A 17,812-nucleotide genomic window follows, 5' to 3' on the forward strand; every position below is an offset into this window, starting at 1 on the left:
CGTCCGACTCCCTCGGACTCGTAACCGGCGAATGGACGGACGGCACCCATTTCGGCCGGGTGTCCGCCGCTGGCGGCCGCACGCCCTCCACAAACATCAAACATGTCAGCCTGACCGTGCCGACGGCGCCGGCCCCGGGCACGAGGCCGCTTCTCCAAACCGAGCCGTATTTACTTTGGAGACGAGTGCAAGCACCGCACTGTGAATAGCTAACAGCGCTCAGCCGGAATTGGCGCCGGTGTGGAAGGATTCCCTCTGGGGACGGCAGGTCGTTCGCCCCGTGACCGTTGAGAGGAATCCAATTGAATGGCGCAGAGAGGTCCGATGGGACAGGACGGCGACACGCAGACGCTGACTATTCAGCAGTTTTCGGCGGAAAGACCCAGGAAAGGGACCGACGCGATAGGGGGAATGAATCGCACACGATTGGAAATAAACCATTTATCCAAATAATACACAAACAGGTAATGGGCTGTTTCGGACGAATAATGGCGAAATTGCACCTTGTCAGGTTTTTGAAGCGTGTGAAAGCTAATCCACTAATAATCTCGCCCTACATATGATATCTGTTCCACTTCTAAATGCCACGCCTAGCAGCATATCACCAAGTATTTTTGGACACCGCGTAGCACCATCTCTTTGAGAAAACTCTAGTCTTTCAATAAAAACAGGGGTTTCCTGTAGACAAGTCAAATGCGTGTATGTCGAAAATTGTACAAATGACATCCTGTTTTCTTCAGAGAACTGAGCCATTACCTAATTCACTGGTCATTTATTGTGCTGACGTCTGTGGTCTGGGGTGCTTTTCACCACTTCAGCTTATTTGTTCGTCTCGTCGCCGATGAATTGGTGAGGTGTCTGACTGAATGTCAGGGCTTAGCCAACATACAGCAATAGCTTATAAGGGAGCATTGCATAAAGAACAGATTAGCGGAAAGCTTAGGAATGCTTTGGTGTGGCTGAGCGGTTATGACCGAGGATGAAGGAGCCTTTCCTGCGCTTCACAGTGTAATTCGGCTGCAGATACCGATGCTCAATACATTTGATTAGACTTATGAGGCTTATAAGTGTAGAAGTGAACCCCACCCATTGCTGGGGTCGTATCAGCACACATACCCGATGCCGGAGGTTGTAGGTGAGCACCAGGTTGCGTGCGAACGAGTTAGCGAACGCGTGGTAAAAGTCGAGCACCTCGAGCAGCTTGTCGCGTTTGATGGTGTGTAGGTCGCAGTAGGTGAGCGCTCGTACGTTGGCCGCCGCCTGGCCAACGGTCGGATCCTTCCAAAACGTGTCTCCGAACACGTCACCCTGACCTGCCGGAGGGAGATGGAGGTCATCAGGTGAGCGCTCACACCCTTAAGGCCCTTGTGATAGTTGCGATAACATGTAAAACCTGCAACCATTCGTTGCCTGTGCTTTACTTTCAAAAGCATGAAGAGCGTATGGGTTGAGGGCTTCCCCATTTCCCATTAAATACCTGCTTAAAAATGTTTTCAGCATTAGCTTATCATTGCATTATAACATTTTTTAGGCAACATATAAAACAGCCAACAGTATAAAAAAAAAATCCTGAAAATGAAACGTAAATAGACACGAAGCAACGAGCTTGGTTTCATCAATTCCTACTGCGTCCGACCGGGAATCTGTTGCGATTGCACTCTCCGCTGCATTATGCAGTGCTCGTGGCGCTATTTTCTGCAAATGGCAACAGTCTGCAGTCGCGCTGACGGCGGCTGGGCTCGGCAATGGCTCTCGGATGGCCCTGGGACGGGCGGCTATCCGGAGTCAGGATGGCAATGGACGGCAACGGCCACCGGCAGAGCCACCGGGTCTGCCTCTGACGTCCTGCCACAACGGCAAAGTCAGCGAGTGAGCGACGGAAGTGCTGTTAAGCATTGTAATAGATAGTAATAGAAAATACAGCAAAGAAAAGGCTGGAACAGTGACCATGAATATAATCCATGTAGACCGAGCCTGGGAATATGTATACCTGATAGTCAGGACAATACTTTTCCAAGAGTTGCACTTAGCTTTTTTCTGTGGTGGATCTTATTTTCCGAGAGCATAATTTCATCCGCTGAGGCTAGCCACTGGCCATTCCGGGTATTCTCAGTGCGGTGAAGGTGGCTAATAAACTACTACAAATATATGTCCTGGTAGACCTCAGTCAATATCCACATATGTACACTTGTGTCAAGCACACGTGCTTGTTTTCTGTTCATCCTTAGGATTTTTTCATTCTTCCAAACATCAAAAGGTAGAATTACCTGAAGTAGTGCCACTTCAGACCGAACAAAGAAAAACAGCTCAGCTGGTACACAATCCTCTCAGGCTCTATATCCACATTGTTCCACGCTCCAGTGATCCCTCCAGCCCGACGGCGTTTGTCGCCGGCTCCATTCCGTTCGACCTCTCCCGGAGTCCCCTTCATCACTCCGGGAGTGCTCCTCCAGCACTCTCGACCACAATTCAGACGCTCTCGTTGGCGCCGAGCGGGTTCTTAGCCGTTCCCAAACGCGGCCTCTACAGTCGCCAAAGCGGCCCTCACTGCTTTATCGGGAGACAACAGCCGCGAGCTGCCATTCTAAACAGAACCGACCGACCGCGAGTCACTGTGAACGAGCGGCTCCAGCTGCAGGGCAGAGTTCGGGTCAGTGAGGGAGAGGGGGGGGAGAGGGTGTCCGGAGGCCGTGCTGGGCCGGCGCCGCGGCTGTGGCCGCCGTCTTGTCCACACACACAGAAAAATATTAACACCGTACATTGCACAGTACATATCTGAGCACTTGAGGAAAAGGAGGGTTGGGTGTTTTGCTACATGTAACTAGTTAAACACCCAACCCTCCTAACAGTGTTCTATGTATTACCTTCTTCCTGGTGTTCATTTGGAAGCGCGAGTAATTTAAGCGGGGAAGGGACTAAATTAACTTTCCTCAAGTGCTCAGATATGTACTGTGCAATTACACCGCTAACGGTGTCAATATTTTTCTGTGTGCAGGGAGCTGAGTGCGGCGTTACAAAGGAGGCACTGCCTCGGGACGGCGGACGGCCGCGGATGTTCCGCAAAAGCACTGAGATCTCCCGGCCGTCGCCAATTGTTGAGCGCTGAGCCGGCCGGAGCTGGCCGGACCGAGCGAGACGGCAAAAATAGAGAGCCGCCACCCACGCGAGTAATAGGTGGGTGGACCGAACCGGAACGCTGCACAGAGACGAAGGCGAAAAACAGCGGGCCGGCAGAATTCCACGCTGGCCGCCCACCCGTCGATAGAGATGTTGACTGCCGGGCGCGCCGGTGTGCAGCCGGATAGCGCCGCCGTCTTATCGGAAAGCAATGCGCCGACAGAGCTTTGTTAGTGACGCTGCAGCGACACACATCGATCTCTGTAGAGTATCAAGTTGCATGACATCGATCTCAATAAACATCTTGTCGAGTATGCTGTCAGCAGAAAAGTTATGTGGCGATAGTTCGAAATGTTTGGCGGCGATTGCGTCGGTTTGTTGTCTTTAATAGTTACTAGCTATTACATAGCTGACCTCAACTCGTCGCAATGCGGTATTTCTGTCGAAGCTTCATGTTGAAAGTCGGGATTAAATATCAAACCAGTTACAAAATTTTAAGCCGGGCTGCATCAAGAAATGCATCTGACGAAGAATCCACGTAGCAGACTATATATCTAGTTTATATCCAAACGTAATTTCACTTCCCTTGGTCTCGATGAAATTGAGCTGCTCCCACGGCTCGTTCAACCATGAACCGAGCGACGTTTTGTTCAAACGATCACGCTTCACTCGGCCGGGATATATTTATCGTCGCAGCAGGTCCCCGGCGCGAGTGTAAGTCAGGCTGATTTAGAGCATACTGTTCCCGGTGCAATCAATCACAGGCTTATTCCATTCCATTTAGTCGCCCGGTCGGGTTTCGAAAATGCCTCGTTCAGAGCACTTTGGCCGATTAGCTGGCTGGGTTTGGAGCGAAACATTCAAATGGACAGATCGCGTCGTCCCTTCATGTCATGCAGATATATGGCCGGAAAACCGCATGCTGACGCGGCTTATGTTGCATGTCATTCCGGCCGCTGGGGGCTCGTCTGCGGCCCGTTGCCAGATAATCACCCTCGGAGGCCGTATCAGAGAACGCAGTGTGAACCGCCCTCCCGGGACCGATGGCTGGGGATGGTGACTTCGGAACAGCAAATGATAGAGGGTCTAATATTTCAAATGTAAGTTTCAGATGGTACATTTTCTTTTACTTGGATTATTTCACTGAGGAGTATACAATATTCTTTCAATTTGGACACAAATTGTGCCATAAAGCTGCAGTGCCTAAGGTTCTTAGTATGCTAACCTCCATACCACATACAAAATATGGAACTCCACCACAAAATATCGTGGAGCCTCTACATCATCCGGTAGCGTTTCCACCGATCATCCCCTGCTCCATCAAATTCGAAGAAAACTTTACAAAGTTCCACCGGCGCGGCGGAGCTGAGTTTTCAGTGGTTCAGACTGATGGTGAGAAAGTCAGAGAACTTATAGACATTTATGGTCTATTCTGGAGCTTTATTGACGCGAACAGCCCAAAAAGTTTCCATATGAGACATCTCTAGAAAATTTCCGTGGACATCTATTTCATCTTAGCTGGCTGTAGGTAAAGTGAGCACAAAGCAAGATATCAATCAATCAATACAATAAATAGTCACAGCCTAGAAGTTGTGAAACAGCTTTAGTAGCCTCTTTTACTTATTCTCAACACAATTCATCGTATGTACACAAGGCGTGCACACAAGTCACGCACGACGTCGAGTACTCACCCAAGATGGCCACCACCTCGTCATCCTGGATGACTTCCAGCGACCCGGAGACGATGTAGCACAGCGTGTCGATGCTCTCGCCCGTGTGGAAGAGCATGTCGCCCGGAGCGCTGTGCGACATGTTGAAGTGCACGGCCAGCGCCCTCAGGCAGCCGTCAGAGGCCAGGCGGAACGCCGGGTGCTCGTTGAACACCTTTCGGTTCAGGTGGACGCATATGTCCGCCCGCATGTCCTTCGGACAGTAGTTGAGAACCTGCGATGACGTGATTTTTGGTCAGACAGCTGAATTTTCCGAGCGACAGCGAAAGGCGGCTGAAGGGCCACGTTTGCAGACGACATCACAGGGGTTCAGATGGCCGATTCCGGTCCTTGTGATTTATGTGACGGCAAGGTTCATAAATTGCGAAATGAGATTCAAACACATCGTGTGACGCCGGGAATATCTGAGCAGCTTCGCCGGTCTCCGAGAGCGCCCGACATTATGCAGGGACTGTGGCCGATGATACCACTACACTTTCATGGTACCCAATAAAACGTGATGCTTTAGCGTCCGGCGACTTGGAAGGCTGCTTTACGGCATAACGGGATGCTAGCTCAATGTGGGGATCAAAACGATACCAGGCTATTTACCATTTCGACAAATGCCTTGCCTCCCTGCCTTGAAGGTCAAAGCAGTTTATTTTTAGCCACCAGACACCATCAATTCCCATGCAGCGTTCATTTACTAGAGTCGTGCGGTGTGATCATGCTATGCAACATACTATTCATGCACGTTTCGTTTCATTGGAAATGCTACACATGTGCCAATAGTGAAATTGACTTGTTAGCGTCAAACACATGTCAGGGATCTTTGACAGATATGTGTCCGTACACAATGTAAGACGGAAGTACTTACCTAAGCGTCAGTCGTCAGCCAATCAATGACTTGCTTATTTATTGGTCAGAAATTGAATGCTGTTGCAACTTCTTTTTTTTGCTGACATGAAACCTAATTTACAGCGTTTTTCTAAAACATATTCTGACAATGGAAACGAATGGTTTGAATGCTTGAATGCGCATATTAAAATCTAGCGGAATAATATTGTCTAATATTGTCCAATAGCGAATGGAGGTTAATATTATACGGCAAGTCAATGCCAAACAACCATTTCATGTTAATCTTCACGACAACGATCGACCAGGAATGCCGAATGCAGCTAGCTTATAAACACCACAGTTGGTCTTGCATACCATAGGTGGCTCTTGTATGATTTATAACAAACAGTTCTACCTCCATATTTAACGTGTTTCACTCGCTGTTACTAATTCACCTAGAAACGAACACAAAAAGCGGCAGCTACTAGAACGTGCAACCGGTGACAAGAGCAACGAGCAACAGTCATGAAACGTGCGGCCGGTGATATTCAAGTCAATACTACACCGTGCGGCGGGGTGCACACGATCACATGCGTCAGGCGTCACGTGCACACGGCCACGTGCGGCGGTTGGCACGTGCACAGGATCAGGGTCGGTTCACACGGGAGGGCGGGCCAGCCGTCTGCAGCGGGGCCAGGCGTTACCGACCGGCTGGAAACTCGGAGCAAATCAAACGTATTTCCTCGTCATGGAGAAAACATTGGTGCCGAAACCCAGGCAAAGCCTAAATGATGGCGAGGTGATAAGGTGATTGTAACGTCATGCATATTGCATAATTGTGCTGCAGCTAAGTAGCGTTTCATGGACTTGGGGATTATGATGGATTCTGTCAATGTGTTTTAGAAGAACAATATTTGACAAAAAGGACGATATGTGCAGTTGACGCTGCTTTCATATATGCGTTCGTTTTCTAACTTTAAATCACATCATGCTATGAGCCCTTTTAATTGAACGCAATGCTTAAAGTCGCTGGATGGTAAATTAATAGATGCACAGCAGATTGATGTTGCATAAGCCATTGTCTTGTAAAAATAATCACTTGTCTGGTTTTGATCTGGTTTTGAAGAGCTTCCTTTGTTTGTAGGGGTTTTATTCTTTCACGAAAACACTGCTTCGTTACAACTAGAACAACGCTATTGTAACCGGCTCAGCTCCACTCAAACCGAGCTCAGAGCCCGGAGTAACTGACAGCGCGGCAGCGAGAGAGGGTATGTACAACTATCCTGGGGGTCGGGGGAGGGGTCGTGCCGGCCGACCTGCCGGGGAGAATCGATCCCAGCCTCTCGGCGTCCCGGTCAGCTGAGCTCACCAGGATCCAACAGGAGCCCGTGTGTTACACTGGAGCGGGGTAACGCTGGCTCGAGGGGGGGGGGAGCTTTCCGCGGCGGGCAGCGAACAGACACGGTTGGCTTCGTTAGAGAGGAATATTTGGCCACATATCCCGCTGCAGCCGCAGCCAATGACTGGAAAAACACGCCAGTAACGCGCGGCCAATAATCCGGGGATAGTTGGGCCGGCCGGCGGACGGATCTCGGTGTTTGCCGCGCGGCCACCATGACAACAGAGGTAATCCGCCGATATACCGTCCGAATGAGACCGCCGCCGCGCCGCCAGCCGCGCCAGATTGCTGTTTGTTGCGTCGCAGCTGTTCAGTCTGCTCGGAATGCGACCGACGTCGCCCCCCCCCCCCCAGAGTTGTCGGAGGCTGCCGGCATATTGCGTTAGCGGCTGCGGTGGCGGCGGCAGCGGCGGCAGCGAGAAATAAATGAAACTGGCAAAAGTTGGTGGCGCACCAGGGCGCTGAGATTTTCTGGGAGTCGCCGCACCTGTCCGGAGCTGCGCCGAACCTCTCCAATCCCGACCGGTTCAGACACGGCAGCCGGCTGGGCGGAACGACCGCTGCATCCCAGGGGGACCGCGTGATTTAACTGCGCAAACAACAGCCACTAATGGTGGTATTGATTGACCAGGCTGTCTTGTATTAGTGGCCCCAGGAAATCAACAGATGCTGAACCAGAAGCGTTTAATGCAAAGAAACAGGGCTTTGAGATGTTTTTTTTTTTGCTAGATTCTGCACATTTACAGTCTACCTAGACACACATTACTAAATCAAAACGTTCAAGAAGAGTCACGGAATCATTTAAATGTTGCGAATTTTCACCGAACCTCCTAATTTATTTTGATTCCTGTGGTATAAAAATTATACCAGGATTAAAATTGGCTCGGGTTATATTTGGCTCTAGTTTATGGATAGTGCATTGCCAGTTACGTGTACGAAACTATAGGCCCTTTCACACGTAGCAACTTTTCAGTCGCCGGCGACAGCAGCAGTCGCCGGCGACCGCCAGCGACCGCCAGCCAACGATCGTGTGTGACGTAGGTATGACGTAAGCAAGTCGCTGGCGATCGCCGGGCCACGGCCGGGCAATCGCCAGCAACTGGTGACGTCAGATCCGCGTCACAGGCCAGTCGCCGGCGACTCTTCTCGAGCAGCGGACGCCGCCATGACAGTTTTGTCCTTGGTGAGTGGTTTAGGTGATTTGTGATGCATTTTTTTCCTAAATTGGTTGGTGTGGCTACCTTAAATTTGTTGCACAGTAGCATAGGGATTATTATCTTGTAGTTTGCCTGTCGTGAAGCTGTTGTGACTTGAATTTAAGCTTGATTCGACAATATTGGAGGGTTTATGTCATTTGTGGCGCACTTGCCCATGATCACCCATGATTTTTATTTGTGATAAATATGTATTTTTTCATCAAAATTGAATATTTTAATGACATTGAAATTGACACTAGTTTCATAAGGTAATGAAAACTTGCTTGTTGTGTCACAAGAACATTGTTTACATTCAGTATCAGTGCCCTTGAGGACAAAGTGCCTACCATCAGTCAGCTATTTGCCTACCTATTCGTGCGACACAAGGAAATATTTGATAGCAACAAAATATTATATTGCTGCTCATTAATTAGCATGATCAAAATCAAACAGGTAGCTTTGCAATTTTGTTATTGTTTCTGCTGGAGTTTTCCTTGGTACCATGGATAAACAACCCAGGCCAAACTTAATCCGCATTGGGTTCGCATGTGTGCATGCTCACATGGCAAATGATAATCCATGGCTTATTAGTACATAAATAATTGCAGTATGCCCAGTAGGTGGTATGTCATGTATTTTGGCAAGGTATTAGGTGGTATGTATTTTGGCCCTGGAGCTGTTTTCTATTCATTGCAGCAATGCTGCCGGCATGGCTTATGTGTACCATGCGCACACAAGCTCCACCAATGTAAAAATGTCATTTTCACACAAAACTCATAATTGGGAAGGTAGAGCAGACCAAGAATAAGCGGGCATTTGCTGCAGTGTGGAAAAAGTCACTAGAGGCTTGATACTTTTTTTTACATGCAGCAGCCTGGAGATGTCCACAGAGGCATGCCTGAGGATGTCCACAGAGGTGGATCCAGGCAATAGTTTTTACAATCTTCTCCCCTTGTGCCCGCTGTGTGTTGTGCTGACTGTTTGTCCCCCTTCTGGTGGTGCCTAGACTTGCCTCTGCATATCTCCCCAGGCTGCTGCATAATGTCTAAAAAAAACCCTCAAGCCTCTAGTGACTTTAATCACTCCAGTCTCTACAGCATATGCCCACTCATGCTACAGCTGCCTTAATAATACCAAAATTAGTAACAATGGTCTCATAACCATATTCAGTAGGAAATGAATTACCTAGAAAATTATATTAAAAAATACACTTGCTTTCAAAAAGAATGAGCACTGCCTTAAAATGCTAGGTGTGAAATAATGCTAGGTTTCTGAACCACAAATCCAATTCTGTGTCACTGAATACTGATTGCCAATTGTGCAAGACAAAAAGCGTCAACAATGCTACATCAAAGATAATGATGTAAGATAGTTCTCATTTTAGCCTGAAGTGTAAAAACCAAACCTAACCTGATTTGGGTATTTGGGTAAACCAAGCCTAACCTGATTTGGGTATTTGGGTAGTTTTTATGATGCTAAGCAATAGCCTATTCCAGGCTTCCTAATTTGCAGAGCTTTTGGTTAAAAAATGATTTTTAAAAATGTATTTGAAGTATGTTCTGACATGTCCGCCCTCTGTGCCTGGCAGACAAGTCACAGCGTTACCTGATGAGTCAAGAGGTTCTGTACCTGATGTACCTGATCAAGAGTACCTGATGATTCTGCAACACCACCTGATGGCCAACTCGACGGCATTGCTGACCCGAAAAGGAGTCTAGCAGCTGAATGTTCAACTTCTGCCACTGCACTGTTGACTCTGCCTAGAGACAGCATCTGCACCACGGCCCACAGACGATTCCGTGGGACGGTGTGCTGCGCACCAGTCACCACATGACGGCGTTCACCTGTGTGCTGCACAACTTTCTGTGAGGTCAGGAGATCGACACTGACGGCCCCGGACGGTGTGCTCTGATTGCGCCGAGTGTGACTGTACTCCTCGTGTCCGGGCCTTGATGCCAATACCGCACGCGAGGCGGCGCGCGTCCGCCAAGCCCTCACATACTGCGTCCAAGGTGCAGGTGGTGTTCGGTGACAGTGAGCAGCTTCTGCCGGCCCCGTGGACGGCACCGCGTGTGACCATGGCATGTGCATTCGATTTTCTGACATAAGTGCAGTGAATTCATTTGTCATTTTGCTTCTGAATGCTGTCGCCGCTCGGTAGGGTCGATTCTGCCAGAGTAAAGAGGTCGCCACGATCGGCGCCGGTGGGCAAGGAGCAAGGCACTCAGCAATCAGCTGCCGGGAGGTGGCGGCGGCGGCGGCTGACGACTCGGGCCTCGAAAATCCTGTCGTGTGCGTTGCTGGCTATTATGCGTTGTTGGTGTGCGCTGTTTTGCAAGGCCTTTGGAGCGGCATGTCGAGTTTTGAGTTTTGGACGAAGGAGCCTTGGTGTTTTGTTGGTCTATTTTCGATAAAAACGGTCATGAAGAGTGAGCTGTGTCCAGGCTGATTTTTAAGATTTCTGTCACAGTATTGTCACCTTTGACCTAGGCTTGTCTCTTCTTGGGTATCGGCATATTGTGCCACCGTCCTTGCCCCGTGTCCGCGCGTGCTGCATTTTTATGTGGTCGCGCGTATGGTGTCATATACTGTCACCTCGCCATGTTTAGTGATATCCACTGTGTGGAAAAATGCATTTTGTTATAAGGGGGGGGGGGGTACACTTGTGTTCCCCAATCCAGCGCTTTAGATAATACAGCATCTGTTTTTGACATAATGAAAGCCTGTGTTTTATGTGGGTGGTAGGCTTCGCCGTTCCTCAGGTCCGTTTCTGGCATTTGAATTTCTGCTACATTCTAGAATGCCTTTTTTCTGTTTTTCACATACAAAGCACGGTTTCAAATGTGTGACCACAAATCACTGTGATTGTCCCATGCTTACCACCAACCATTCCTTCAATGCTAATGTCGTTACAGCGAAGTTATTCATTTATTGAGAACAGGGTTGTAGTTGAATAAACAAGACAGGTGAGCAAAATCTGCAGCACACGTAGTCTTGGCTGATGCGTTAGGAAAAATGGAGGAACTGCAAGTACATATCACTTTTCAGTTTTATGCTTGAGTGCATTGAATTCCAATGTAGAAGAATCGCAGTTTGATTGTATTTTCATTGATATTATGTATTGTTTCAATAATAGATCTAATAAATATTATTCCAATATTACCTAGACGGTAGTTATCATCCTGCAAAACATGTCCAAATATTTAGTACCTTGAATAATGCAGTAAAATAAGCTGCGCCGCTGCATGTATCAGCAGCGCAATATCTGGTGCCAACTCAAGGTCAAGCGGGTCACGTGACAGTTGAGCGGCGGCTGGCTAGAACAGTCGCCGCGACTTCAAAATGTTGGAAAAAATTGAACTTTCTCGGCAACGCCGACAACTCTTCAATGATTGGCTGACACGACTGCTACGTCACACCCCGGCGACTGGTCAGCTGATATCGACAACTGCGGAGTTGCCGGCGACTGACCCCGGTCGCTGGCGATCGCCGGCGACTGACCCCGGTCGCTGGCGATCGCCGGCGACAGTTGCCGTCGCCGGCGACCGGAAAAGTTGCTACGTGTGAAAGGGCCATATGTTTAACCGATTGGCGGCGTTAATATTTCATTTTGGTAACAGGCATTGCACCTTATCTTCAGATATAATTAGACCACGAGCAACGTAAACGCAGATTCATAGAACAAAGCTTTTGTGCGATGAATCAATGCTACACAGCCTTGTTGTTATGTAAGGAGTGGATGCTATGACGTCAGCAAAAAGGATGATTGAGCACATTTGAAGTGTGAGACAGTTGAATGTCATTGGAACTTTGGATAGCTTTAGAAACATGACTGAACATTTTCGTGCGTTACTCTATCCCCTGATCGTCACGTTTGCGCCTTTCACGGCCAAAACGTTAAGTTGGACGTTCCATTCGAAGAATAATCATCGGGCCCGTGAGAGCCATTTGACCAAAGTTAAGCCTGCCGTGAACGATTCTCCGCTGGAGGAGATCTCATTAAATCTGTTAAATCTCGTTGGACTCGGTGACTTCCATCATCCAGCGACTGGCGAGTGTTGAGTTAGCTCTATTGGCACGGCGCAGCATGGCTCGTATATCAGAGCTGGGTGTTGGCGGTGTGGGTACGGGGAGGGAAGGCACCAGCGGGATCACTCAATCAAGAACCGCAGGTAGCGTGATGGGTTCAGAGCAGGCAGGGTAAATTGCAGTGTAAACTGGAAAATCTCTTAAAAATAGAGAGAGAAATAATGTTCGAAAATCCGCCAGCCCGGCGGTGTCACCTGGCTCCCGGCAGAGGACCGCACCCGCCACTCGCCTCGCCCTCTACCTTGTTGGTGTCAATGCCCTTGGTCATGGCCCACGTGCTGACGACGTAATCCATGACGCGTTCCGAGAGCGCCTTGGGCACCTCGTGCAGCTTCATGAACTCGCGCACGTTGTTGAGCATGTCGTGGTACTTGGCCGTGGCCGAGGTCATCTGCTGGATGATGGTCGTCACGTGACCGAAGATGGTGGCGTACAGAAGCGCTGCAATAGGAGGGAGGGGAACGTTACATGGAGTCACGTGGGATCCAGATGCGATATCAGGCTATAGGACAGCGTGTGAAATAGCGGTGGATTGGAGCAATACTGTAACTAACGCGTGGACCTGTGAACCCTGCCTAATGGCCAGATACCAGAAGTCAGCACTCGAGGACGTTAAGACCACCGCAGAAGACTTCGAAGACTAGGTACAAACATATCTGTAACTGATGAAAGATGGCGACTGCATTCAGTGTTAGAGCAGCAATCCTCTCATCCCGCGATGCTGAGACAGCACCATTGTGTACAAAGCTGCCCGAACTTGAGACTTAGGATTATTTCCACATTATTTTGCCGCAGAGCCAAAAATGGGGCTTGGATAAAGCAAGCCAATTGGGCAAAGCTTTCTCGGCGACTCTTGGAGAAAATGAGACCGGAGTGGACTATTGTTTTCCCCGCACCAGAATTGGAGAAGAAGGGTTTGGATGAAAATAGATCAAATTGCTTCGCAGACTTCAGTTTTGAGGTAGCATTGATATGTAGGAATAAAAAGATCACAGGTAGAAACTTCGCTATTTGAATGCACATTGTTCTTAAAGGCTAACAGCTTGGTTCGTAATAGCCGTTTTCACGACGGCCATCTGGTACACATTTGGTGCACATCTGGTGCAGATTAGATGCAGATTTGGTCAAATTAGGTTCAGTGTGTCTCTTCGTAGCTACTAACTAGGGTTACATTAATTGTTTATATGCCTGCTTTGTCATATTATCGTAGAGTATCGTCGATTAAAACACTGAAATAAATACATAAATAAAATATTTGCTGTAATAGAGATTAGGTGCAGATTGGGTCAAATTAAGTGCACTCGCCGGATAGCCCGTCGTGAAAACGGCTCATGAATGTCAACAATTAAGTGATGTTCGTAACATTTAATATTACTGAAAATAAAGCAATGCAATGAAAGCCCGTAATTTCCTTGGTGAGACACGCCCGCTCGGGCCGGGACACTGCATTTTTCGACACGGCCCAGAAAAGTTTTAGTCTACGACAGAGGATAAACAAGCAAGCCAAGCCATTTCACGGCTGCTGAGGCTAAGTACTCGGAAAAGTTATTTAAATGGTGACTTCTTAGTTCTTTAAAACGAAACAAAGGTAGCTGGAAAAAAGACTTACACCTAAACCAAAACCCTTTCGCTTTGCATGTAGGTATGAATCAATTTGGCTGGCTTCCCAGTAAACGAACCTGTAAACAGCTCTAGGATAACCACGCAAACAATCTACCAACCACACAAAAACGTTTGTGACCTGTTACGAGTCTACGACGGCGATTCCCTCAAGGTGTCGTGAATGATAATTATCGTGACTGGTTCGACCACCGCAGAGGATATTTGTTTTGATTAGGTCCGGTCCCAGGGCACTTAAAATAATGGTCTGATGTAATTGGATGACGGTCAAACACGCCAAAGTCATTTAAAGTACGCACCGTGGTAAGTTAAAAGCAGACATCTCAAAGATGTTCTGACACCACCTTACTCGTGGGGTGGTGGTGACCGTGGTGGCCCCATCACAGTACATTGGGAGGAGACGGTGGCCTCACGTTGAAAATAGGCATGCTTGAACTGGTGGGGCTAGAAATATTCGCAAACTTGACCTCACGAGAAGCCTAAAGCTTTTTAAGCTTCTCGTTTCATTATCTCTGACAAAAGCGGCGCACCAGCCATAGCCCTTCACTCTCCGCAAAATTATGCGGATTGATTAAATTTGAAGTTTTAAATTTGCAGAATTATGCTATTCTTTGGGTGTTTTGGGTGTTATGCTAAAAAAGTCAGGCTTCTATGTTAGGAACCAGGCACTGAAGTTCCTAAAAATTGATTATTAATCAAAACTTCAACTAGCAGCTTTACATCTATTCACTATCGTCGGGGCCTGAAAAGAAACGTGTCACTTTAGCCCTTCAATTTGTAATTGCGCGAACATTGACTGTAAAAGTGGCTAAAGTAATTCATCAAAACTAAATTAGAAAACATACAAAACCCTGACAACTTGTTCAAAATGCAAGGTTACGTTTATATCTATTTTGTGATATCATTCAAAACCCTCGCCCTGCTAATGACTGACCACCATCTTTAGGTCTCTAACGAGCCGACTTCAGACTTGGTGGCCGTCAGACTCTGACGTCTGACAGCAGAGGCAGGGCCGCCGGCAGTCTGCAGTCATTTGGAGGGCGGCCCTCAACAAAAACCGTCAAACAGTCGCCGGGTAGGGGACGCCGTGGTGCTATTTTTTGCTCGCCAAACCGGGCGCTGGCGGCTGACATGATGTCATTTGTCATTAGGCGCCGAGCAGAAGGGGCGGGGGCGATGGCGGGGCGGAGGTGGGCATCGTTTGTTCCCAGAGGACCAGCATATATATTTCTACTCAGCACTGCTTAGTTTCACATGTTACTGGGTATGTTGCGGGTTGCTGCGGCATTGCAAAAGATATCAACAGCCCAATATTTTTGCGTCCGTTCATTCGTCCCATTTCATTAGCTCTGACAAAAGCGGCGCACCATTTAGCCGCGTGACTGTCCGAAATAGGGTCGCGGCGGTGGTGCGTGCCTCCGGGCGATCGCTCGTGACGACAGCCGCTGTTTTGTGGGCGGAGACGCGCCAAATTTGTCCCCGGCAGCGGCACGGCCACGCCATTATTCTCCTGTGGCTCGGGCGCGCCGCGATGGAAGCAGTGACACCAGTGGTGCGCCAGCACCGAACCTGGTGCGCTCAAAACCATCGCTATAGCGGCCCCTGCCACCCTTGGCGACATGTAGAATGGAGTTGGGTGATTTGTAAGAATAAAGAGCCCAAAGTTTGATGTCTGACTGCCTCTGGACGCTGTTGAAGAGTCGCAACAGACAAAGTTTACTAGCCTTATGACTGAATGAGTGACTGTAACAAGGAAATTTTTTGAAATAGCACCAAGGTGGTTTATTCATAGGATGAAAAATTTCATTCATTTTTCTACTCCAAGCCCAATGAAATAATAAAACCGGAAAATAAAACAATATGAAGGCATCTAAAAAGGAACGAAACATAACTAAAATTTGCATACGCTACTTGCTGGACCTATATAGGAGTACAGATCACGTTCATATTTCAATCCATTTTCCAGTTCTTCCACCGTCTCACAGCCACCTATTGTCCTTTCACCCCTAACTCCACCATGACTCGTCTGCTCACCTGCAATGATCATCATGCAGATGGTGAAGATCTTCTCGTTGTCTGTCTCGGCGGCCACGTTGCCGAAGCCGACGCTGGTCATGCACGTCATGGTGAAGTAGAGAGAGGACACGTACATGGTCTTCCTGGAGGGGCCACGAACCAGCACCGGTGCCATCGTCTCGTTGGACCACACGTACTCGTAGGGTGACTGGGTGACGTTAGCCAGCTTCCACAGCCAGCTGAAAAGGAGTGACGGTGGTGGTGAGGGGATGGTTTGAGGGTCAGGAGGTGTTGAAGGAGAGACAGAGCTAAAAAGTTAAAAAGAGGGAGAGAGAGGGAGAGAGAGAGGGGGAAGAGAGAGAGAGAGAGGAGAAAGAGAGAAAGAGAGAGAGAGAGAGGGAGAGGGAAAGAGAGAGGATAGAAAGAGATAGTACGAAAAAGAGAGAAAGAGATGGACGCACTCTGTCGCCCTCTCAAAGACTCTATCGACTGATAAAACTTTGTCCATTTTCTACACCGAGGCTCCGCAACTTCACTCTATCCTCTTCCCTCGGCCTCTCTCCATTTATCTGGCCGCCATCGTTGGGCGGAATTTTCCGCGCGGCGCGCTGCAGGCAGCTCAGCAGCTCCCCGCCGCGTGTCTGTCAATACCGCCCGTCAAGGGATGCCGATAATCACCGGCGACTTGTCAAAACTGTCGCCGAGCTGCCTGCTTGGCCGTGGATCGCGCGCTACATTATGGGTCCCGCTGGCCCGTTCACCGGGGCCGTGTCAGCGCCACTCTGCGATAAATAATCAAACTAGGACGTCCTATCTGGCCGTCTTCTCCGTAAAACACTTAAGAATACATCGGGCTGACACGAATGACGCCTTATCGTCGGAGGTAATTTATTCAAAGGAAAGAACGTAAATAATTCGAGGCCGTTTTTATGCCGGCGTCAGAGCGTGATTTACTCAGACCGGGGAGCAATGTCATGGTTTGTCGATTTGAAATGCATTGGAAGGCGACATATCACCAGAAATGTCTGGGGCACTTCGACGTTTGCTTTGTTTGCTGCCGTCGATAAGAGCAGTACGACTCTCGCTACATCTGTTGCTACCTATATCAAAGGTCAGATGTAATCAATATATTTTTGTTCGCTGATAGCAGAAAACTTTTTTCAGAAATAAAGAAAATCGAATTTAAGTTCAGTTTCTTATTAAAGCTCAGTTTTATTTTCTTTGATACGAAAGAGGCAATTGCATCTCGTTTCACTTTGTGGTCAATATCCGACACGTTCTCAAAGCTCAAAGCGGGTGTATGATGAAACGATGGCGTTAATTATCCAGCTTTCAATTTGTTTATCGAATTCGAAACAAGGCGGTCACTAAATTGGTATAGCAGTCTGGCCCACAGTCCACGTAAGCCGCTTCCCACCTGTAGTAGTCTCTTCTCCGACGCCTCTCCTCCCATACTCCCACCCCATCCACCTCTGGTGACCCTGCTGTCAGCTCTCCCCTTATCTGACCCTATCGCTCTCCCTTTATCTGAGCCGTAACCTGGCTGTAATCTCCTCTCACCTGTAGGTGACTCCATTATCGGCGTCCGAGAGGCCGATGCTGTACCAGATGCAGGCCAGCCAGTGGGCCACCAGCATGTAAAAGCACAGCAGCAGGATGAGCATGGCGGCGCCGTACTCGAGGTAGCGGTCCAGCTTGCGGACCACGCGGCCCAGCCGCAGCAGACGGACCACCTTCAGCGCGCTGAACAGGCTGCCGATACCCTGGGGGTGGGGAGAGATGGGTCAACGGCTGCCGATACCCTGGGGGTGAGGAGAGATGGGTCAACC

General features: G+C 48.7%; 1 protein-coding gene across 1 annotated transcript in view; it reads right to left on the minus strand.

Annotated features, from left to right (window-relative positions):
- Nucleotides 1-1,116: 1,116 nt before the first annotated feature.
- Nucleotides 1,117-17,812, minus strand: part of LOC122371474 (potassium voltage-gated channel protein eag-like) — a gene marked incomplete at its 3' end in the record, with an annotated part of 53,685 nt that continues 36,989 nt past the window's right edge. Inside the window, exons 8-12 of the mRNA XM_043347824.1 lie at nt 17,544-17,746; nt 16,002-16,222; nt 12,577-12,788; nt 4,809-5,061; nt 1,117-1,313 (exon numbers count right to left, since the gene is read on the minus strand). Of these exons, the coding sequence (XP_043203759.1) occupies nt 1,117-1,313; nt 4,809-5,061; nt 12,577-12,788; nt 16,002-16,222; nt 17,544-17,746 (1,086 nt within the window). The remainder of the gene's footprint in view (nt 1,314-4,808; nt 5,062-12,576; nt 12,789-16,001; nt 16,223-17,543; nt 17,747-17,812) is intronic.

Source organism: Amphibalanus amphitrite, unplaced genomic scaffold (assembly GCF_019059575.1).
Source record: "Amphibalanus amphitrite isolate SeventyFive unplaced genomic scaffold, NRLGWU_Aamphi_draft 001247F_arrow, whole genome shotgun sequence".
NCBI lineage: Eukaryota > Metazoa > Arthropoda > Thecostraca > Balanomorpha > Balanidae > Amphibalanus > Amphibalanus amphitrite.